The 23,296-nt window shown below is 50.2% G+C and overlaps 1 protein-coding gene across 1 annotated transcript in view; it reads left to right on the top strand.

Annotated features, from left to right (window-relative positions):
* Positions 1-22,670, top strand: part of LOC140406272 (tRNA selenocysteine 1-associated protein 1-like) — a 67,333-nt gene extending 44,663 nt beyond the window's left edge. Inside the window, exon 6 of the mRNA XM_072494382.1 lies at positions 22,637-22,670. Coding sequence (XP_072350483.1) covers positions 22,637-22,655 — 19 coding nt within the window. The 3' untranslated portion in view covers positions 22,656-22,670. The remainder of the gene's footprint in view (positions 1-22,636) is intronic.
* The last annotated feature ends 626 nt before the right edge of the window (positions 22,671-23,296 follow it).

The following is a 23,296-nucleotide window of genomic DNA, read 5'->3' as shown; positions in this document are numbered from 1 at the left end:
GGACCAGTGCTAAGTTTATCATCCAAATGTTCCTGGATGTAAATAGCATGAGGCAGCAACCCAAGGGTCGCCTAAATAAATGAAACTGTTTTGAAAGGAAAAGGTCGAATGAGGTGCGTATGGGCCGCGACGGGTAAGATTTGGATGGAGTCCCCGGGTAGGACGGCTACCAATACCGTATGTCCCCTACCTGTGCGTTTTTGACCAGCAGGGGGGTCCCCAGGCAGGGCAGGTCTCACGCCGTTTCTCCACTGCCTGAGCAACCGACAAGAACGGGCAAAAATGTAGTCATCATGGTGGGGTTGCTGCTGTGATTCTCCCGTCAAATCAGATCGGGCATCTGGCACTCGAACTAGTACCAGCTGAAAAGCTAGTTCCTCTGAACGAGCGTGTGGTCTGCTCACCAGGTATCTGCAGATAAGCTAGTTCCGCTGAACAAGCATCTGGTCTGTTGACCAGGTATCTGTGGACAAGTTGGTACCGCTGAACAAGCGTCTGGCCGCGGTGGGTGTCCGTTGGAAAGAGCTAAAAGGTTTCAGGTGAATGGGTGTGTGACGGTGAGAAACATTCTCCTGTCGGACGAACAACACTTAAACAACACATACAAACAACATAAAACATCCTGCAGGTTCCATCAGGAAGGACAACACTTTTCCCCAAGTGTCTCCTTTAAATCATCATGTGGACACCTCAGTTCTCTGTTGCGAACAGGGTCGCAAAGGGGTTGGCGGATTGGGGGTCTGACTCGAGGTCATCCCCTTCTCCCGGGTGCCAAACTCTGGAGTGAATTAATGTTGAGAGGGCTGCGTGGTGTGAGTTGGGGTTGCTTTCGTCCTTGCGGACGAGTCTGTAGGAGTTGTCGCGGTGCCAATGGGTTTTGTCGAGCTGTGTGGGGATTGTCCGTATGGTTCGGTGGTCGGTGGTGTGGTTTGTTTAGGAAAGTGATCAGGAAGGGATCACTGGAGTCGAACTCAGAGTTGCTGGGTGTGGGTCCAGGATAGCAGGGAGGCGTGCTGTGGCTATCGTCAGAGTCACAGTCGCTGTCTCCGCTGCTGCAGTCTGTGGGCATTCTGGGGCAGAGTGTAAATTTTGGGGGTGGAGTCGGGGGCGAGTCCGTGTCTGGGCTGGACGTGGCGGGGGTTGGTGTGGTTACGTTGGCTGTGGGCGGGGGGTGGTCTGCTGCGTCAAGCATGACGTGGTGGGCGTGGTTTGACTGTGCTCCATAAGCCTTTAACTGGTTTATGTGAAACCACGCAGTCTGACCATTTGGGTATTTGACTTTATATACCGATGGGCTGACTTTATCCGTAATGGAGTACGGACCCGAGTATTTCGGAGACAGAAATGTGCTGGGGTTATACACAGACAACATCACTTGTTGTCCTATATTATACTCCGTTGCATGTACTGCCTTATCAAAACAGGCCTTGCTCTGTTTTCTTTTAGTGCCCAGTTTAACAGCGGCTGCTAACTGAGCCGTTTTTACATTCGCAAGTAATTGCTCAACGGCTTTCTCGTGGGTGAGGGCCGTAACTTCAGGGCTGGTCAGGTCTAAACCCAACAAGTACTCTATCCCTTTCATGGGGCGTCTGGTCATGAGGGTGTGTGGGATGTAACCTGTGGAGGTGGAAATAGTGTTACGCAAAAACATCAGCGCAAAGGGGAGGACAGAATCCCAAGTGGTGTTGTTCTGCTGGACCATTTATCGGAGGGTGCTTTTTCGAGTCCGATTCATGCGCTCCACTATACTACTCGACTGTGGGTGGTACGCAATGTGACATTTTTGGGTTATGCCGAATATCGTGAGGACATTCTGCATGACCCGTCCCGTAAAGTGAGAACCTTGGTCCGATTCAATACTGCGGGTAGTCCCCATCTTGTGAAGATGTGGTGGGTTAGGATTTTGGCTGTGGTTTTCGCGGTGTTGGTGCGGGCTGGAAATGCTTCCACCCACTTTGTAAAAGTGTCTATGACCACCAGAACATATTCATAGCCATACCTGCAAGGGGGCAATAGACCTATAAAATCGATCTGGAGGTTAGTCCAGGGACCGTTAACGGGTCGGGTGTGGCTGAGTTGTGCCTTTTTGGCATATCTATCTGGGTTGTTCTGTGCGCAGATGAGGCAATTCTCAATGTAATGGGATACATCCTCTTTCAGATTTGGCCACCAACAAAGCTGTTTGAGGTGGGCTGCGGTGGGATCGATTCCCTGGTGTCCATGACCGTCATGGAATAAACAGATTAATTGGTTCCTATCCTGCTTCGGAACTACATAAAGGGTGTCTTTCAACACCACACCGTCATGTGTGGTTATCGTATTTCTGAAACTCTCGTATGCGGCTGGAGACTTCGCTTTCACGATCTCAGTGAGAGCGCTTTCCTGCTTCTGGGCCTCTACTAGATCTTCGATCCTAGTCTGCGTGACCTGAACTGCACTCACTGGCGCGCTCACTGGGGTGCTTTCGGGGGGCTTCCAGAAATACCCATGCCTGGATCCTGCCTTAGCCAGTGCGTCAGCTTTTACATTTCCAGGGGGGGGGGAGGAACGATGGTGGCTGCGGACTTTTATAATACCAAAAGTCCTGTCCTTGGCTTTTTGCAGAATATGGCGGAGTAATGGGGCTGAGGGGAGGGGTTTCCCATCCGCGGAAACAAATCCTCTTGTTTCCCAGAGGGGCAGAAATTTGGTGAGGCTGTTGCAGACGTATAGACTGTCTGAATATATGTCTGCTGGGCTGGGGAAGGAATCAGGGTGCTCTATAATGTAAGCGATGGCCGCAAGCTCTGCTGCCTGCGCGCCTAAGTGTCCGGGGAGTTTTAATGCTATCTCCTCGAGGGCGCGTCCCTGCGCGTCCTCAACATAAATCCCACAACCTGTTATGCGTTGCCCGTCCAAGACTGTGGAAGATCCATCCACATAGATCCTAATGGGGTCACACGTGTCCGGGTGAGGGGGGCTCTGAGATGGAGTAGCTAATTTTCTGGGGGGTGTTTTAGCTATAAAGGGGCCTGTATTATGGTGGGGCGAGATGATTTCACACTCATGGAGGGTTCTGGGGTACTGTAGATTGTCTGCTAAGTATGTGTGTGTTTTGGTCCGTTTGACTGTGATGTCCCGTCCTTGTAAGAGAAGGGTCCACCTAGCAGCGCGGATTTGGCTGACGGTACCGTCTTTAAGTCGTCCGTCTAGTAAAAGTTGGGTGGGGGTGTGCTCGGTCAAAATGGTGATGGGGTTCAGTCCGGTAATGTATGAAAAGTACTGGACTGCCCAGAAAACTGCGAGCAGGTGCCTCTCACAGGCTGAGAATCCCTGCTCCACAGCATCTAAAATTCGGGAGGCATAAGCCACGGGTCTTAGCTGGTCATGCCGTTCCTGCAGGAGCACGGCTGAAAGGGTGGTCGCCACCTCTATTGCGTAAGGGGAAAGCGGGTCTGGAACTTGTAGTGCGGGGGCGGCTATGAGTGCCTGTTTTAATGATTCCACAGCATCCGTATGCTGCGGAAGCCATTCCCAGGGGGCTCCTTTCTTTAGGAGGTCTGAGAGGGGCGCTGCCTTGCTGGCGAAACCGTCAATGTGGTTTCGGCAGTAGCCAACCAGTCCTAAAAACGACCGGAGGGCTGAAACGTTTTGGGGAAGGGGCAATTTAGCGATCGAGTCAATTCTTTTGTGCTCGATCTCGCGTTTGCCGTGTGTGATAATAGTACCCAAATATACCATTTTTTCTTCCAATACCTGGGCCTTTTTGGGGTTGACTTTACAGCCAATGGAATGTAGTAATTCCAGGAGTACGGACAGAAGCTCAACGTGCTCTTCCTTTGTGTCTGTCTGCAGTAGTAGATCGTCTACATACTGTACCAGACATTCGGGGCGAGAAAATTTCGCTTGTCCATTTGCCAGCTGTCGGTGGAAAATGGAGGGGGAGTTGTGGAAGCCTTGTGGCAGCCACGTGTACTGCTGCGCTCTGAAAGTGAAGGCAAATTTGTACTGGCGCGCCTTTGCCAATGGAATGGACCAGAATCCATTACTGACGTCCGAAACCGTGAAATATCGCGCATGGAGTCCCTGTTTGAGCATGGTCTCGGGACTTGTTGCAACGGTGGGGGCTGCTACGGGGGTGACTTTATTGAGTTCCCGATAATCAATGGTCAAGCGCCATGATCCGTCGGGCTTCCTGACTGGCCAAATCGGGGCATTATTAGTTGAGGCTACCGATCTTAGGACGCCCTGTTCTAGTAAACTTTCTATAACCTTTAGGATTTCTCCCTCTGCTTCTAGGGGGAATCCGTACTGCTTTTGGGGTCTAGGGTCCGGTCCTGTTATTTGTACGGAGCCAGTCATCCGTCCACAGTCGTGTTTGTGGGTCGCGAATGCTGCCCTGTTTTTTTGGAGGACTGCCCTAACCTGTCGGTCCGTGCTGAGTGTGGTGGGATTGAACCAAAACTCGCCTACTGCGCTAATTTTGTTCACATAGTCCCCTATATTGAGCGTTGCGGGAGCTCTAGCTGATTTCGCCATCTTCCAGACGCACTGGTTGACTGGATCGAAAGAGAGGTGGTGGGAATTCATGAAGTCGATCCCCAAAATGTGCTCTGCTGTTGGGGGCAGGTCGACTAAAACGATGGGGTGTTTTGTGTTAATGGTTCCGATTTGGATGGGTACAGGGGTTGTGATGTGTCCTTGCTGTGAGTGGCCTGTGAAGCCGCTGAGGGTGATAGTGGCTGTAGTGGGCCACGTGTCCTTACCAAGGGTGAAGCAATTTTTTTTTTTTAAATAAATATTTTATTGAAAATTTTTGGTCAACCAACACAGTACATTGTGCATCCTTTACACAACATTATAACAATACAGATAATAATGACCTTTTTTATATAAACAAAAAACAACAAATAAATAAATATTAAATAACAAAAATAAAAACTAGCCCTAATTGGCAACTGCCTTGTCTCAGGCCACCCCCCCCCCCCCCCCCCCCCCCATCCCCTCCCCCCCCCCCCCATCCTCTCCCCCCCCCCCCAAGTCCTGGGCTGCTGCTGCTGCCTTCTTTTTTTCCCCCATCTATCTTTCCGCAAGATATTCGACGAACGGTTGCCACCGCCTGGTGAACCCTTGAGCCGACCCCCTTAGGACGAACTTAATCCGCTCTAGCTTTATGAACCCCACCATATCATTTATCCAGGTCTCCACCCCCGGGGGCTTGGCTTCTTTCCACATTAGCAATATCCTGCGCCGGGCTACTAGGGACGCAAAGGCCAAAACATCGGCCTCTCTCGCCTCCTGCACTCCCGGCTCTTGTGCAACCCCAAATATAGCCAACCCCCAGCTTGGTTCGACCCGGACTCCTACTACTTTTGAAAGCGCCTTTGTCACCCCCACCCAAAACCCCTGTAGTGTCGGGCATGACCAAAACATATGGGTATGATTCGCTGGGCTTCTCGAGCACCTCGCACACCTATCCTCCACCCCAAAAAATTTACTGAGCCGTGTTCCAGTCATATGTGCCCTGTGTAATACCTTAAACTGAATCAGGCTTAGCCTGGCGCACGAGGACGACGAGTTTACCCTGTTTAGGGCATCTGCCCACAGCCCCTCCTCGATCTCCTCCCCTAGCTCTTCTTCCCATTTCCCTTTTAGTTCGTCCACCATAGTCTCCCCTTCGTCCCTCATTTCCCTATATATATCCGACACCTTACCATCCCCCACCCATTTCTTTGAGATGACTCTGTCCTGCACCTCTTGTGTCGGGAGCTGCGGGAATTCCCTCACCTGTTGCCTCGCAAAAGCCCTCAATTGCATGTACCTGAATGCATTCCCTTGGGGCAACCCATATTTCTCGGTCAGCGCTCCCAGACTTGCGAACTTCCCATCCACAAATAGATCTTTCAGTTGCGTTATTCCTGCTCTTTGCCACATTCCATATCCCCCATCCATCCCCCCCGGGGCAAACCTATGGTTGTTTCTTATCGGGGACCCCCCCAATGCTCCGGTCTTTCCCCTATGTCGTCTCCACTGTCCCCAAATCTTCAGTGTAGCTACCACCACCGGGCTCGTGGTGTAGTTCCTCGGTGAGAACGGCAATGGGGCTGTCACCATAGCCTGCAGGCTGGTCCCCCTACAGGACGCCCTCTCTAATCTCTTCCACGCCGCTCCTTCCTCCTCTCCCATCCACTTACTCACCATTGAAATATTAGCGGCCCAATAATACTCACTTAGGCTCGGTAGTGCCAGCCCCCCCCTATCCCTACTACGCTGTAAGAATCCCTTCCTCACTCTCGGAGTCTTCCCGGCCCAAACAAAACCCATGATGCTCTTTTCTATCCTTTTAAAAAAAGCCTTCGTGATCACCACCGGGAGGCACTGAAACACAAAGAGGAATCTCGGGAGGACCACCATCTTAACTGCCTGCACCCTCCCTGCCATTGACAGTGCTACCATATCCCATCTCTTGAAATCTTCCTCCATCTGTTCCACCAACCGCGTTAAATTTAGCCTGTGCAATGTGTCCCAATTCTTAGCTATCTGGATCCCCAGGTAACGAAAGTCTCTTGTTACCTTCCTCAACGGTAGGTCTTCTATTTCTCTACTCTGCTCCCCTGGATGCACCACAAACAGCTCACTCTTCCCCATGTTCAATTTATACCCTGAAAAATCCCCAAACTCCCCAAGTATCCGCATTATTTCTGGCATCCCCTCCGCCGGATCCGCCACATATAGTAGCAGATCATCCGCATATAAAGATACCCGGTGTTCTTCTCCTCCCCTAAGTATTCCCCTCCATCTCTTGGAACCTCTCAGCGCTATCGCCAGGGGCTCAATCGCCAGTGCAAACAGTAATGGGGACAGAGGACATCCCTGCCTTGTCCCTCTATGGAGCCGAAAATATGCAGATCCCCGTCCATTCGTGACCACACTCGCCACTGGGGCCCTATACAACAGCTGCACCCATCTAACATACCCCTCTCCAAAACCAAATCTCCTCAACACCTCCCACAGATAATCCCATTCCACTCTATCAAATGCTTTCTCGGCATCCATCGCCACTACTATCTCCGTTTCACCCTCTGGTGGGGCCATCATCATTACCCCTAACAGCCTCCGTATATTCGTATTCAGCTGTCTCCCCTTCACAAACCCAGTTTGGTCCTCGTGAACCACCCCCGGGACACATTCCTCTATTCTCATTGCCATTACCTTGGCCAGGACCTTGGCATCCACATTTAGGAGGGAAATTGGTCTGTAGGACCCGCATTGTAGCGGATCCTTTTCCTTCTTTAAGAGAAGCGATATCGTTGCTTCAGACATAGTCGGGGGTAGTTGTCCCCTTTCCTTTGCCTCGTTAAAGGTCCTCGTCAGTACCGGGGCGAGCAAGTCCAAATATTTTCTGTAAAATTCAACTGGGAATCCGTCCGGTCCCGGGGCCTTTCCCGTCTGCATGTTCCTAATTCCTTTCACCACTTCTTCTACCGTGATCTGTGCTCCCAGTCCCACCCTTTCCTGCTCTTCCACCTTGGGAATTTCCAGCCGATCCAAAAAATCCATCATTCTCTCCCTCCCATCCGGGGGTTGAGCTTCATCCAATTTTTTATAAAATGTCTTGAACACTTCATTCACTCTCTCCGCTCCCCGCTCCATCTCTCCTTCCTCATCCCTCACTCCCCCTATTTCCCTCGCTGCTCCCCTTTTCCTCAATTGGTGTGCCAGCAATCTGCTCGCCTTCTCTCCATATTCATACTGTACACCCTGCGCCTTCCTCCATTGTGCCTCTGCAGTGCCTGTAGTCCGCAAGTCAAATTCCACATGCAGCCTTTGCCTTTCCCTGTACAGTCCCTCCTCCGGTGCTTCCGCATATTGTCTGTCCACCCTCAAAAGTTCTTGCAGCAACCGCTCCCGTTCCTTACTCTCCTGCTTCCCTTTATGTGCCCTTATTGATATCAGCTCCCCCCTAACCACCGCCTTCAACGCCTCCCAGATCACTCCCACCTGAACCTCCCCATTGTCATTGAGTTCCAAGTACTTTTCAATACATCCCCTCACCCTTAGGCACACCCCCTCATCCGCCATTAGTCCCATGTCCATTCTCCAGGGTGGGCGCCCTCCTGTTTCCTCCCCTATCTCCAAGTCTACCCAGTGTGGGGCATGATCCGAAATGGCTATAGCCGTATATTCCGTTCCCCTCACCTTCGGGATCAATGCCCTACCCAACACAAAAAAGTCTATGCGCGAATAGACTTTATGGACATAGGAGAAAAACGAGAACTCCTTACTACTAGGTCTACTGAATCTCCACGGGTCCACACCTCCCATCTGCTCCATAAAATCCTTAAGCACCTTGGCTGCTGCCAGCCTCCTACCAGTCCTGGACTTCGACCTATCCAGCCTTGGTTCCAACACCGTGTTAAAGTCTCCCCCCATTATCAGCTTTCCCGTCTCTCGGTCCGGGATGCGTCCTAGCATTCGCCTCATAAAGTTGGCATCATCCCAGTTCGGGGCATACACGTTTACCAAAACCACCATCTCTCCCTGTAATTTGCCACTCACCATCACGTATCTGCCCCCGTTATCCGCCACTATAGTCTTTGCCTCGAACATTACCCGCTTCCCCACTAATTTAGCCACCCCCCTGTTTTTCGCATCCAGCCCCGAATGGAACACCTGCCCCACCCATCCTTTGCGCAGCCTAACCTGGTCTATCAGTTTCAGGTGCGTTTCCTGTAACATAACCACATCTGCTTTAGGTTTCTTAAGGTGTGCGAGTACTCGTGCCCTCTTTATCGGCCCGTTGAGCCCTCTCACGTTCCACGTGATCAGCCGAGTTGGGGGGCTTCCCACCCCCCCCATGCCGGTTAGCCATCATCTTTTTCCAGCTTCTCACCCAGTTCCCACGCAGCTGTATCTCCCCCAGGCGGTGCCCCCCCCGCCCATCCTCTCCCGTACCCACTCCCCCCTTTCCCCAGCAGCAGCAACCCAGTAATTCCCCCCTCCCACCCCCCCCCGCTAGACCCCCCGCTAGCGTAATTACTCCCCCCATGTTGCTCCCAGAAGTCAGCAAACTCTGGCTGACCTCGGCTTCCCCCCGTGACCACGGCTCGCACCGTGCGACGCCCCCTCCTTCCTGCTTCTCTATGCCCGCCATAATTATCATCGCGCGGGAACCAAGCCCGCGCCTCTCCCTCGGCCCCGCCTCCCATGGCCAACGCCCCATCTCCTCTCCCTCCCCACCTCCCCCCATCACCACCTGTGGGAGAAAGAAAAGTTACCATACCGCAGGATTAGAACATAAAACCCCTCTTCGCCCCCCCCATTCGCCCCACCACTTTGTCCAAACGTTCTTTTTCATAATCCACTCATTCCAATTTTTCTTCTACAATAAAAGTCCACGCTTCATCCGCCGTCTCAAAGTAGTGGTGCCTCCCTTGATATGTGACCCACAGTCTTGCCGGTTGCAGCATTCCAAATTTTATCTTCCTTTTGTGAAGTACCGCCTTGGCCCGATTAAAGCTCGCCCTCCTTCTCGCCACCTCCGCACTCCAGTCTTGATAAACGCGGATCACCGCGTTCTCCCATTTACTGCACCGAGTTTTCTTCGCCCATCTAAGGACCATTTCTCTATCCTTAAAACGGAGGAATCTCACCACTATGGCTCTGGGAGTTTCTCCTGCTCTCGATCGTCGCACCATAACTCGGTACGCTCCCTCCACCTCCAACGGACCCGTCGGGGCCTCCGCTTCCATTAACGAGTGCAGCATCGTGCTCACATATGCCCCGACGTCCGCCCCCTCCACACCTTCAGGAAGGCCAAGAATCCTCAGGTTGTTCCTCCTTGCGTTGTTTTCCAGTGCCTCCAACCTCTCCACACATCGTTTCTGGTGTGCCTCCTGTATCTCCGACTTCACCACCAGGCCCTGTATATCGTTCTCATTCTCGGCTGCTTTCGCCTTCACGACCCGAAGCTCCTGCTCCTGGGTCTTTTGTTCCTCTTTCAGCCCTTCGATCGCCTGTAGTATCGGGGCCAACAACTCTTTCTTCATTTCCTTTTTTATCTCCTCCACGCAGCATTTCAAGAACTCTTGTTGTTCAGGGCCCCATATGAAACTGCCACCTTCCGACGCCATCTTGGTTTCTGCTTGCCTTCCTTGCCGTTGTTCCAAAGGATCCGCTGCAATCCGGCCACTTTCCTCTCCTTTTTCCATCCGTGTCCAGGGGGAACACCCTTCTGGTTTACCGCACGGTGTTTTTAGCCGTTAAAATTGCCGTTGGGGCTCCTATCAAGAGCCCAAAAGTCCGTTCCACCGGGAGCTGCCGAAACGTGCGACTTAGCTGGTCATCGCCGCACCCGGAAGTCCAGGGTGAAGCAATTTAAGGTGGTGCGGGACCCTCCTGTGTCCTAGAGAAGCTCGTTCGGCTGTCCCCTAATTTTCGCTGTGACTACGGGTCATCCTGACCTATCCCAAAGGGTATCGTAGACCCAACTGGGGGAGCCTGTACACCGTCAGTCCGTTCCGGTCAAGTCTGTCTGATCCGACTGGGCGCTAACGGTATGTATGGGCTCTGACTTTTTCTTATTGAGAGTTCATGTCTGTTGGGCTCTCTGTGGCTTTTTAGGGGCATTGCATTCTTTGGCAAAATGTCCCAACTGTCCGCAATTGTAGCATTCTTGCGATTTTGCTGGGGGGCTGCTCTTTCCCTCGTTTACCCAGGCAGGGTTGTGAAGAGTGGTTCTTACTGCCTGCACGTCTGCGGCGGCTTGTTTTTCCGCGGGGGTTCTAGCGGCGGGTTTATTGTGAGCCGACTGTTCCCAAATGCGGGACAATCTTTTGACCACCCACTTCTCATTATGAGCCTCCTCCGAGGGGTCATAATTACTACAGGCAGTCTGTCCTGCTTCCGCGGCATGGGAGATAAGAGTGCGGGTCCATTTGGCCATACTGTCTGCGGACAAATGGGCACGGTCTACGTTTCCAAAAACGGCTTCAAAGTGAATCCACAAGCGACCTGCGAACGCTGTGGGGTGTTCCGACTTTTTCTGTCTGCACTTATTTAGGCCATCTACCGGGTCGCCCCGGTTATACCCGATTGCATCCAGGATCGCGGTATGCATTTCTGCAAGGGTGCCTCCTCCTACATTCTGTGGGTCGGGAAGGGCTGCTGCGACCGATGGGTCTAAGCTGAGGATCGTGAGCTTTCCCTGCTCTTTCACATTCAGGCCGTACAAGGTCGCCTGGTGTTTGACGGTGGCAAAGAAATGGTGTGGGTCTGAAGCGGGGAGGAATGGTGTGATTTTAGCACACGCGTCCCGTAATTGGGTCACTGTGAGGGGGGTGGAATATAGGACTTCCGCCTCGTCTGCTGTGGCTGTGCGGTGGGTTGTTACAGGGTTCATGGGAGCCTGAACTACCTGCTGTGTGGGGGGTGGGAGTGCTTTCCTCCTTTGGGGCTTTCCCTGCGCACATGTTCCCTGAACATATCTCTGCGCTGTTTCCTGTAATTCTTCCCAATCAGGGCCGTCTTCCTGGTCTAATTTTTCCCCAAAGGTTTCTTGGAATCCTTTTTGGACAGAAAGCATTGATTGCAGGTCTGCAATTTGCTTTCGGCACTTCGCGTGGTCTATGGTACTCTGCCTTTGTTCCGTGGTTGCAGCGTGGAGCGCTCTCAAGGCTGCCTTGAGATCACTACATTGCTTCTGTAGCGTCTCCACCTGCTTCTCTGTCTCTTTCTTAAGGAGGACTGCACGCTGCATGTCCTGATAAGCCTTCTCATATTGGGATTGAAAACTGCTTAAATGCGCCAGACAAGACTGGTGACCCCGTTTGGCGTCAGCCATCTCTTCGTCCTTGGCTTCTAACTGCCTTTTCAATTCCAGGTTCTCTTTCTCCATCTCGCATACATCGATTTTACTCATACGATGTATGCCTTCTATTTCTTTCCGAAGTGTCCTGACGACCTGCTCTGTGCCTCGCAATTGTGCTATACAGGACACGATTGCCATCGGCTTGCGCGCTTTTGCTAAGCTCTTCTTATGAATTTCGCTCATGTTCTCCCACCAAGTATGCCCTATACTCCCGGGACCTGAGTCGTCATTATTACAGAAACCGCTCCACACGGGCCATCCTTTGCCCTGTAAAAATTTCCGAATTTCCACTTCCCAAATGGGACACTGTCCCACTTTAATGCTGCTGATCGGTGCGACCGCAAATTCTTCGGGGTTCATGAGGCGTTGCATTGCCTGCATGGCCATCTCTCTTATCTGCTTGCTTAGTTCAAATTTGGAACAGGGGGCTAAGGTGGTGTCGTAGATGCGGGTACGGCTTGCGCTAATTTCCGAAAATACCGACTTCCGACAGTTTTGACGCAACAAAATCTATCAGTTTTACCTTATAACCCTGTTAGTTACGCATGCATACACACACTTCCGAATTGTGAATTATTAACCAGAACCGCTTGAACACTTGTGGTTTTTTTTTTGTTTTTGTTTCCAATTGGATTCTATTCAAATTTCTGGGGTTCTCCCGGAGTGGTTTTCCACTTCTATATCGGGTCCCGGCGGAGTCGCCAATTATGTTGCTCTTATTAGCCTTAGTTTTATTATCTCTGATTATGTCACAAAAGAACAAACAAAGAACAAAGAAATGTACAGCACAGGAACAGGCTCTTCGGCCCTCCAAGCCCGTGCCGACCATGCTGCCCGACTAAACTACAATCTTCTACACTTCCTGGGTCCGTATCCCTCTATTCCCATCCTATTCATGTATTTGTCAAGATGCCCCTTAAATGTCACTATCGTCCCTGCTTCCACCACCTCCTCCGGTAGCGAGTTCCAGGCACCCACTACCCTCTGCGTAAAAAACTTGCCTCGTACATCTACTCTAAACCTTGCCCCTCTCACCTTAAACCTATGCCCCCTAGTAATTGACCCCTCTACCCTGGGGAAAAGCCACTGACTACCCCTCTGTCTATGCCCCTCATAATTTTGTATACCTCTATCAGGTCTCCCCTCAACCTCCTTCGTTCCAGTGAGAACAAACCGAGTTTATTCAACCGCTCCTCATAGCTAATGCCCTCCATACCAGGCAACATTCTGGTAAATCTCTTCTGCACCCTCTCTAAAGCCTCCACATCCTTCTGGTAGTGTGGCGACCAGAATTGAACACTATACTCCAAGTGTGGCCTAACTAAGGTTCTATACAGCTGCAACATGACTTGCCAATTCTTATACTCAATGCCCCGGCCAATGAAGGCAAGCATGCCGTATGCCTTCTTGACTACCTTATCCACCTGTGTTGCCCCTTTCAGTGACCTGTGGACCTGTACTCCTAGATCTCTTTGACTTTCAATACTCTTGAGGGTTCTACCATTCACTGTATATTCCCTACCTGCATTAGGCCTTCCAAAATGCATTACCTCACATTTGTCCGGATTAAACTCCATCTGCCATCTCTCCGCCCAAGTCTCCAAACAATCTAAATCCTGCTGTATCCTCCGACAGCCCTCATCGCTATCTGCAATTCCACCAACCTTTGTGTCGTCTGCAAACTTACTAATCAGACCAGTTACATTTTCCTCCAAATCATTTATATATACTAGAAAGAGCAAAGGTCCCAGCACTGATCCCTGTGGAACACCACTGGTCACAGCCCTCCAATGAGAAAAGCATCCTTCCATTGCTACTCTCTGCCTTCTATGGCCTAGCCAGTTCTGTATCCACCTTGCCAGCTCACCCCTAATCCCGTGTGACTTCACCTTTTGTACTAGTCTACCATGAGGGACCTTGTCAAAGGCCTTACTGAAGTCCATATAGACAACATCCACTGCCCTACCTGCATCAATCATCTTAGTGACCTCCTCGAAAAACTCTATCAAGTTAGTGAGACACGACCTCCCCTTCACAAAACCGTGCTGCCTCTCACTAATACGTCCATTTGCTTCCAAATGGGAGTAGATCCTGTCTCGAAGAATTCTCTCCAGTAATTTCCCTACCACTGAAGTAAGGCTCACCGGCCTGTAGTTCCCGGGATTATCCTTGCTACCCTTCTTAAACAGAGGAACAACATTGGCTATTCTCCAGTCCTCCGGGACATCCCCTGAAGACAGCGAGGATCCAAAGATTTCTGTCAAGGCCTCAGCAATTTCCTCTCCAGCCTCCTTCAGTATTCTGGGGTAGATCCCATCAGGCCCCGGGGACTTATCTACCTTAATATTTTTTAAGACACCCAACACCTCGTCTTTTTGGATCTCAATGTGACCTAGGCTATCTACACACCCTTCTCCAGACTCAACATCTACCAATTTCTTCTCTTTGGTGAATACTGATGCAAAGTATTCATTTAGTACCTCGCCCATTTCCTCTGGCTCCACACATAGATTCCCTTGCCTATCCTTCAGTGAGCCAACCCTTTCCCTGGCTACCCTCTTGCTTTTTATGTACGTGTAAAAAGCCTTGGGATTTTCCTTAACCCTATTTGCCAATGACTTTTCGTGACCCCTTCTAGCCCTTCTGACTCCTTGCTTAAGTCCCTTCCTACTTTCCTTATATTCCACGCAGGCTTCGTCTGTTCCCAGCCTTTTAGCCCTGACAAATTCCTCCTTTTTCTTTTTGACGAGGCCTACAATATCTCTCGTCATCCAAGGTTCCCGAAAATTGCCGTATTTATCCTTCTTCCTCACAGGAACATGCCGGTCCTGAATTCCTTTCAACTGCCACTTGAAAGCCTCCCACATGTCAGATGTTGATTTGCCCTCAAACATCCGCCCCCAATCTATGTTCTTCAGTTCCCGCCTAATATTGTTATAATTAGCCTTCCCCCAATTTAGCACATTCATCCTAGGACCACTCTTATCCTTGTCCACCAGTACTTTAAAACTTACTGAATTGTGGTCATTGTTACCGAAATGCTCCCCTACTGAAACATCTACCACCTGGCCGGGCTCATTCCCCAATACCAGGTCCAGTACCGCCCCTTCCCTAGTTGGACTGTCTACATATTGTTTTAAGAAGCCCTCCTGGATGCTCCTTACAAACTCCGCCCCGCCTAAGCCCCTGGCACTAAGTGAGTCCCAGTCAATATTGGGGAAGTTGAAGTCTCCCATCACCACAACCCTGTTGTTTTTACTCTTTTCCAAAATCTGTCTACCTATCTGCTCCTCTATCTCCCGCTGGCTGTTGGGAGGCCTGTAGTAAACCCCCAACATTGTGACTGCACCCTTCTTATTCCAGATCTCTACCCATATAGCCTCACTGCCCTCTGAGGTGTCCTCTCGCAGTACAGCTTGATATTCTCCCGAACCAGTAGCGCAACTCCGCCTCCCCTTTTACATCCCCCTCTATCCCGCCTGAAACATCTAAATCCTGGAATGTTTAGCTGCCAATCCTGCCCTTCCCTCAACCAGGTCTCTGTAATGGCAACAACATCATAGTTCCAAGTACTAATCCAAGCTCTAAGTTCATCTGCCTTACCCGTAATACTTCTTGCATTAAAACATATGCACTTCAGGCCACCAGACCCGCTGTGTTCAGCAACTTCTCCCTGTCTGCTCTGCCTCAGAGCCACACTGTCCCTATTCCCTAGTTCTCCCTCAATGCTCTCACCTTCTGACCTATTGCTCCCGTGCCCACCCCCCTGCCATACTAGTTTAAACCCTCACCTTTGCTCACGAGTCGCCAGGTATCTTTCGGATACCGCCACGTGGTTCAAGCTCGAGTTATGATTAATAAGTCAGCACACCGCTTAGTAAGATTGAAATCAACGGTCATTTATTATGTACAGCAATAAATACTTACACAATAATCCTACTGCCTATATCAAAACCTACCACTACTGGCCAATACTTAACTTTTGGGGATGGCCCACCAGGTCAGGGAAACAAATGGTTTATCGAATTGGGTCTGGCCTGCGGGATTCAAAGACTGATACGGGTCGATGGCTAGGAGTCTCTAACGGGTAGCGATCGCTGGAGTCAAACTTACAGTTTCTGGTCGATGTTCTTGCGAAGGTTGCGAGCAGGAGAAGAAGGGAGAGAGAGAGAGATCTGAACTTGGCCCCTCAATTTATAGGGCCCAGGGGCTTCCCGCCTCTCGGGGCGGCCCTTGACCCTGAGTCCCAAGTGATTGGACCTGTTCCCAATCACTGGGTTCGATATGCTCCAATAATGGGGCGATTCCTCGATCGGGGGGGTGGTTGTTCACCTGTCTTTGTTTCGACCACGATAGGCGCCGAGAGGTCTGGCCCGGCATTCAATTGCTAATATGTTGGAATTGTTCCCGGGGATAGCCGATTAAACTGCAGATGTCTGTGTTGATGTGCTGCTAATAGTCGCAGGTATCAATCTGGGCCGACTTCCCCAGAGCCGAATACGCTATTCTGTCTGCAGCTGTCCGTTTGTGTCCTGTTGGCTGCTTTTCCCATCAGCCTTTTCGGTTAGCCATTTTATATCGGGTTTTGGCCAAATTAATCGGGAATCAGCCATTTTAGGTGGCTACAAATGGCAGGCATTCAAGGAATGAATAGGCGAACTCCAAAAGTTTATTCCTATTTGGTGCAAGCGTAGAAAGGGAACGGTGGTCAAACCATGACTTACAATTAGAAATTGTATTCGATTTAAAGAAGAGGCATACAAATTAGCAAGAAAAAGCAATAGACCTGAGGATTGGGAACAGTTTAAAATTCAACAAAGACAGACCAAGGGATTGATTGAAAATGGGAAAATACAGTACGAAAGTAAGTTAGCGAGGAACATAAAAACTGACGTTTCTGTAGGTATGTAAAGAGAAAAAGATTGATATAAAAAGCTTGTAAGCCCCTTAGTCAGAAACGGGTGAATTCATAACGGAGAAAAAATTAATGGCTGCGAAACTAAATTCACACTTTGCTTCTGTCTTCACAAATTATTACGACACCCCGGGGGGCGAGTGCGTGGTCAATTCCAGTCCCATTGGCCCTGGAGTCCCAACACAAGTGAATTAACCAATTTTTAATCTTTAATTTGCAATTACTCTCTGCATTTAGCACACATGGGCTGTGCATTCTGATTTGCATTGGCACAATTAATAAAGCCATACCTTAAGAAATCATTTTATACTGCTTTGTTCCCAATTTCAGCTTCGTAATGGGTTGTTCATGAGAGGCCCTGGAGCTCACACCAGCACTGCTTTGCCCTGCCATGAACTCTCCTGAGAAACTCTCCAGCAGATTCAGTTGTAAGATCCTGGCTTGTTTGTGTCTCTGGCCCACTGTTCCAGCTCCAGTTCTTCATACACTCATGTTGCTTGTTTGCTGGCAGCTAGAAAATGGAGGAATCTCTCCTCCGTGATTATGTGGCCAAAGTACAGATCGCATGACGTCAATGTACGTGCTGGGCACATGCCCTGCACTCTGCTGCCGCTTCTGGTGGGAAGATACTGCCGTTTTAAAAAAGAAATTTGGTCTTGACGTCAGGTGGTGGCAGTCTGCCCCGCTGAGCACAGCGCCTGCACACTGCCGGATCCGCCTGAGGGGGCATACATGCGGACGGCATTTTCTTTTTTTTTAGACAGTACATGGAGTCCCATGAATTATTTTTGTGAAGACTGATAAATTATAATACACAATTATAGTGACACGATTGCAAAGGTTTCAAACATTCACAGATTTCACATGCTGGTCCTTAAATTTCACTTGCCTTGCCCCAGGGAAGAGCCCACAAATCATTTATTTTTTGTGATTGCACCTGGTGCCTTTTTCGTGGATCTCAGTTTGAAGAACAAACAAATTGCTGCAATCCCTGTATATGTAGCTATCACATAGTTCCTCCTCCCTGTGATGGTATAGGCATTGAAGTACTTGTGCAAGCCAGTGAACCAGCATCATGACCCACCATTCTCAACCCTCACACAAACGTCACTTGGCCTCTCTCCATGTCCTTCACAGGCCCCGAGCTCCAACATTCCTATTGCAGGAAGTACCGCACCCGCCTTCTCCTATTGGTCAGCGGAACAATGGGGTGCCGGATGTGACATTAGGAAAGCTAATCACCCATTGAATAATCTAGGTGCCAATTGGATGGAGCAAGGCAAAATGCTCCAGCTTCTGGCAGTTGCGGCCAGCATTCTCTCCCTAAAAGCCGATTGCGGCTGGCATTTTAGAAAGCCGGTCGCAGCCATTGGGCGCTCCCCCGCAATCAGGAATGCCGCAGCCGATCATTCCGCGATCCTCCTGCCACCTGCTCGCGACCCTGAGTTTGAAAAATCTTGCCTTAACCACTCACAACTACTGGACCTGACACTAAATCATACTCCAATTGCACTTTATACAATGGAACTGGGATACAGCTTCCACCTAGCGCATTCACAAATACCTCAGCTTCCACTGAGCTCTCTGGGCGGGGGGGGGGACCAAATCCTTCTCCAATACGAGATTTTGAGTAGCCCCTGTATCCCTTACAATTGTTATGGGTTTGGCTACATTAGTTGAGGAAAATTGGGTGATCTTCCGCTTAGACGCAAAACTGTCATATCTCTTATCTACTTCATTCCTCACACCTGCTCCCACAATAGTGTTCACCTCCGGCCCCCGAAGTCCAGTTAATGCTGCAGTGTGCGCCGCGGCATCCTCCACTCACTCCCTTTTCCGAATCCTCCCTATTAACCCCCACAAGTCCCATGGGCTTGCCCACTGCAACTTCCAACATGCTGAATGAACGTGTCCCACCTTGTTACAATGGTGACACCGAGGCTTCCTAGTTTCACCTCCACCCCCAGTGTCTTCCTTTCTGGGCTGAGGAGCAGATCTTGGGGCCTTCCCAGCTATCCATTCTCTACCTTGGCTCCCTGCTTTCCTCTCACTCTCCCACTTCCTATCCTTTTCAAAATTATGGGGGTGATGGAACAAAGGTTTAAATTTATGGATTAGCTCATAATCGTCAGGCATAATCGCTGCCTGCCTAGCAGTTTGTACCCTCTGATGCTCAGCATGTGTTCTTATTATAGAAGGTAAGGAATTTTTAAACTGCTCTAAAAGTATGACTTCTCGCAAAGCCTAATAGGTAGTCTCAACTCCAAATGCCTGTACCCATCTATGAAAATAAATCTGCTGAACCCTTTGAAATTCTGCATAAGTCTGTCCCGGCTGTCTCCTCAAATTCCTAAATTTTTGCCTATATGCTTCAGGAACCAATTCATATGCATCCAGAATCGCCTTTTTCACTATTTCATAATCCTTGGAATCCAGCTCTGTCAAGACAGCATAAACCTCCTGTGCCCGCCCCATCAATTTACCCTGCAGGGAGTAAGGTCCACTTTGCTTTTGGTCACTCCATTTGGATTACTATTTTCTCAAACGCCCGAAACAAAGTTTCCAATTCTCTTCAATAGCAGACTCTATATAAAATTAAACATATCACCATGGAGTTCTGTTCCAGGACTAGGCTCCCCTTTAAGTTTTGGCAGCTTCCCATCTATCTCCAGTACCCTCAGTTGGAATTATCTCTCCCTTTCTGTCTCTTTCCTCACACTCTTTCTCTTTCCTCTTATTTTCTTTGTCCTCTCTCTTCGTTTCCATCTCTATTTTGTAAAATTCTCTTTCATGCTCTAACTGCAACCAAACTCTCTCCAGCTTCATTTCTCCACCACAAGATGTCCCTGATGCTACATTATCTCAATGGCTCTTCTGTGCTCCCATCAAATTTAAATGTTTAGCAAGCGCATCTACTATCTCTGCCTTCGTAGATCTAGCTGGTGCCTCCATTTGTAATTCACCTGCCAACTCAAAGTTTGTCTTTGCGAAGCCCCAGTAAGTAAATCAGAGTTAACTCGCCCACCTGAAGAAAATGCTTAGCAGCTTCCATAGCCATCCTATTATATCACTACAAATGCGGTGACACTTTATACTTTACGGTGCAATCCAAATTCGCCGTCTAATGTTTCAAATCCTGGATAAGCCCCCAATTTACATGATGACACCCTGCGCGGCGGGCCCACCGATTCTCCGGCCCAGATGGGCCGAGCGGCCGTGAGAAAAAATGAAATCCCGCTGGCGCCGTTCTAACCTGCTCACAGCCGGCGGGAATTCGGCGTGGAAGGGTCAGGGGGCGGCCTGTGGGGGGGAAGGGGGGGTCCGACACCGGTGGGGGGACCTCCAATGTGGCCTGGCCCGCGATCGGGGCCCACCGGTCGGCGGGCCGGCCTCTCTGGCTCGGGCCTCCTTTCCTACGCGCCGGCCCCTGTAGCCCTGCGCCATGTTGCGTTGGGGCCAGCGCGTTGAAGGAGGCCATTGTGCATGCTCGTGTTGGTGCTGGCGCACAGTTCACGCCAGGATCGGCAGCTGGAGCGGCATGAACCGCTCCAGTGCCGTGCCCGTGCTGGCCATTGTAGGGGCCAGAATTAGTCCTGGCAGCGGCCCGTTCCCGCCGTCATAAAACGTGACAGCGTTTACGATGGCGTGGACACTGCCACAGGATTGGAGAATCCTGCCCCAGATTTGTAAGTGAAACAGAGAAAAAACTTTATTTATAACAAGAGAGTTAAGACTTGCAATGAAAGTAATAAAATATCAGCCAACTAACCTATTATCCCCCCCCCCCCCCCGCCCTTTATCATCCCACCCTCTACCCTAACACACACAAGACACACATGCAGAATGTTTGAGGTGAGGGACACTGTCAGTGTCCCTGCTGATTTCACTTGTGGGAAGTGCACCCATTGGGAGGAAGCAGTCAGTACAGAGATCCCCTGTGGCCGTTCCCCTTAGGAGCAAGTATACCGCTTTGGATACTGGTGGGGGGGGATTTACCAGGGGTAAGCCATGGGGTACAGGTCTCTGGCACAGCGTCTGTCCCTGTTGCTCAGAAGGGAAGGGGAGAGAGGAGTAGAGCATTAGTAATTGGGGACTCCATAGTTAGGGGGACAGATAGGAGATTCTGTGGGAACGAGAGAGAGGTGCCACGGTCCGTGTTGTCTCGGATCGTGTTTTCGGGATCCTTAAGGGGAGGGGGATGTTGCTGCTAACTTTAGCCTTAGTTTAATTGCTCTGTTTTATAACCTTTGCTCTTGAGTCGCCAGGTATCATTCTGATACCGCCACGTGGTTCAAGTCCGAGTAATGATCAATAATCCAACACACCGCTTAGTAAGAGTTAAATCAACGCACATTTATTATATACAGTAATCAATACTCATGCATAAATTCTACTTCTAAGCTACTTCCTACAACTAACAGGCCAATACTTAACTTGTAAATGGCCCACCAGGTCAGGGAAACGAATGGCCTTTCGTTTGGGTTCTGAGCCTGCGGGATTCGAAGCTGGTACAGTTCGATAGCTAGGAGCACCTGTCTCGTAGCGAGCATTGAAGTAAGACTTACGATTTGAGCGGTTGTTGCAGAAGGTCAGCAGAAGGCAGCAGGGGTTGCAGCAGGGTGAAGAAGGGTCGATTTGAACTTGGACTCTATACTTCTAGTCCCCAGGGGCTTCCCGCCTTTCGGGGCGGACCCTGTACCTGGTTCCAAGTGATTGGACTTTGTCCCAATCACTTGGTTCGATATTCTCCAATGCTGGAGCGATTCCTTGATCGATGGGCGGTCTTGGGGTGATCGTTCACCTCCCTTTGTGTAGGCTCCTGTTGGCGTCAAAAGGTCTGGGTTGGCTTTGTGTCTAAAATGTTGCACATTGTTCCCGGGGATTGCTCGTTAATATTCAGATGGTGTTTTGTTGTGCTGATGGCTGCAGGTATCAATCTTGTCTGGCCTTCCCAGAGGCGAATACACAGTTTTACCTGCAGCTGCATGTTTTAGTCCTGTTGGCTGATTTTCCCATCAGCCTTTTCCGTTCGCCATTTTAAATCGGGGTTGGCCATTCTAAATCGGGAGTTAGCCATTTTAACTGGCTACAGGGAGCAGCCCCAAGTCGTTGTCCACATAGGCACCAACGACATAGGTAGGAAAAGGGATGGGGATGTAAGGCAGGTATTCAGGGAGCTAGGGTGGAATCTTAGAGCTTGAACAAACAGAGTTATTATCTCTGGGTTGTTACCCATGCCACGTGCTAGCGAGACGAGGAATAGGGAGCGAGTTGAACACGTGGCTACAGGGATGGTGCAGGAGGGAGGGATTCAGTTACCTGAATAATTGGGGCTTATTCTGGGGTAGGTGAGACCTCGACAAACGGGATGGTCTACACTTGAACCAGAGGGCTACCAATATCCTGGAGGGGAAATTTGCTAATGCTCCTTGGGAGGATTTAAACTAATTCAGCAGGTGGATGGGAACCTGAAATGTAGCTCCGTGTGCAGGAGGTTGAGAGTAGGGAGGTTATGAGTAAGGTTTCAAGGTCGCAGGAGTGTACCGGCAGGCAGGAAGGTGTTTGAAGTGTGTCTACTTCAACGCCAGGAGCATCTGGAATAAGGTGGGTGAACTTGCAGCATAGAACATAGAACATTACAGCGCAGTCCAGGCCCTTCGGCCCTCGATGTTGCGCCGACCTGTGAAACCACTCCAAAGCCCATCTACACTATTCCCGTATTGTCCATATGTCTATCCAATGATCATTTGAATGTCCTTAGTGTTGGCGAGTTCACTACTGTTGCAGGCAGGGCATTCCATGCCCTTACTACTCTCTGAGCAAAGAACCTACCTCTGACATCTGTCTTATATCTATCTCCCCTCAATTTAAAGGTACGTCCCCTCATGCTAGACATCACCATCCGAGGAAAAAGGCTCTCACTGTCCACCCTATCCAATCCTCTGATCATCTTGTATGCCTCAATTAAGTCACCTCTGAACCTTCTTCTCTCTAACGAAAACAGCCTCAAGTCCCTCAGCCTTTCCTCATAAGATCTTCCCTCCATACCAGGCAACATTCTGGTAAATCTCCTCTGCACCCTTTCCAATGCTTCCACATCCTTCCAATAATGTGGCGACCAGAATTGCACGCAATACTCCAAATGCGGCCGCACCAGAGTGTTGTATAGCTGCAACATTTCCGGGACAGCGAAAACAGCGCGAGAGGAGAGAAAGCCGGGACATTGAAAACAGCGCGAGAGGAGAGAAAGCCGGGACATTGAAAACGAGTGGAGAGTGAGCTGGGACATTGAAAACAGCGCGAGAGGAGAGAAAGCCGGGACATTGAAAACAGCGCGGGAGGAGAGAAAGCCGGGACAGCGAAAACAGCGCGAGAGGAGAGAAAGCTGGGACATTGAAAACAGCGCGAGAGGAGAGAAAGCCGGGACAGCGAAAACAGCGCGAGAGGAGAGAAAGCCGGGACATTGAACACAGCGCGGGAGGAGAGAAAGCCGGGACATTGAAAACAGCACGAGAGGAGAGAAAGCCGGGACA

This window comes from Scyliorhinus torazame, unplaced genomic scaffold, assembly GCF_047496885.1.
Source record: "Scyliorhinus torazame isolate Kashiwa2021f unplaced genomic scaffold, sScyTor2.1 scaffold_397, whole genome shotgun sequence".
NCBI lineage: Eukaryota > Metazoa > Chordata > Chondrichthyes > Carcharhiniformes > Scyliorhinidae > Scyliorhinus > Scyliorhinus torazame.
Note: the sequence above shows the minus strand (reverse complement) of the source record. Positions and strands in the feature narration are given on the sequence as shown.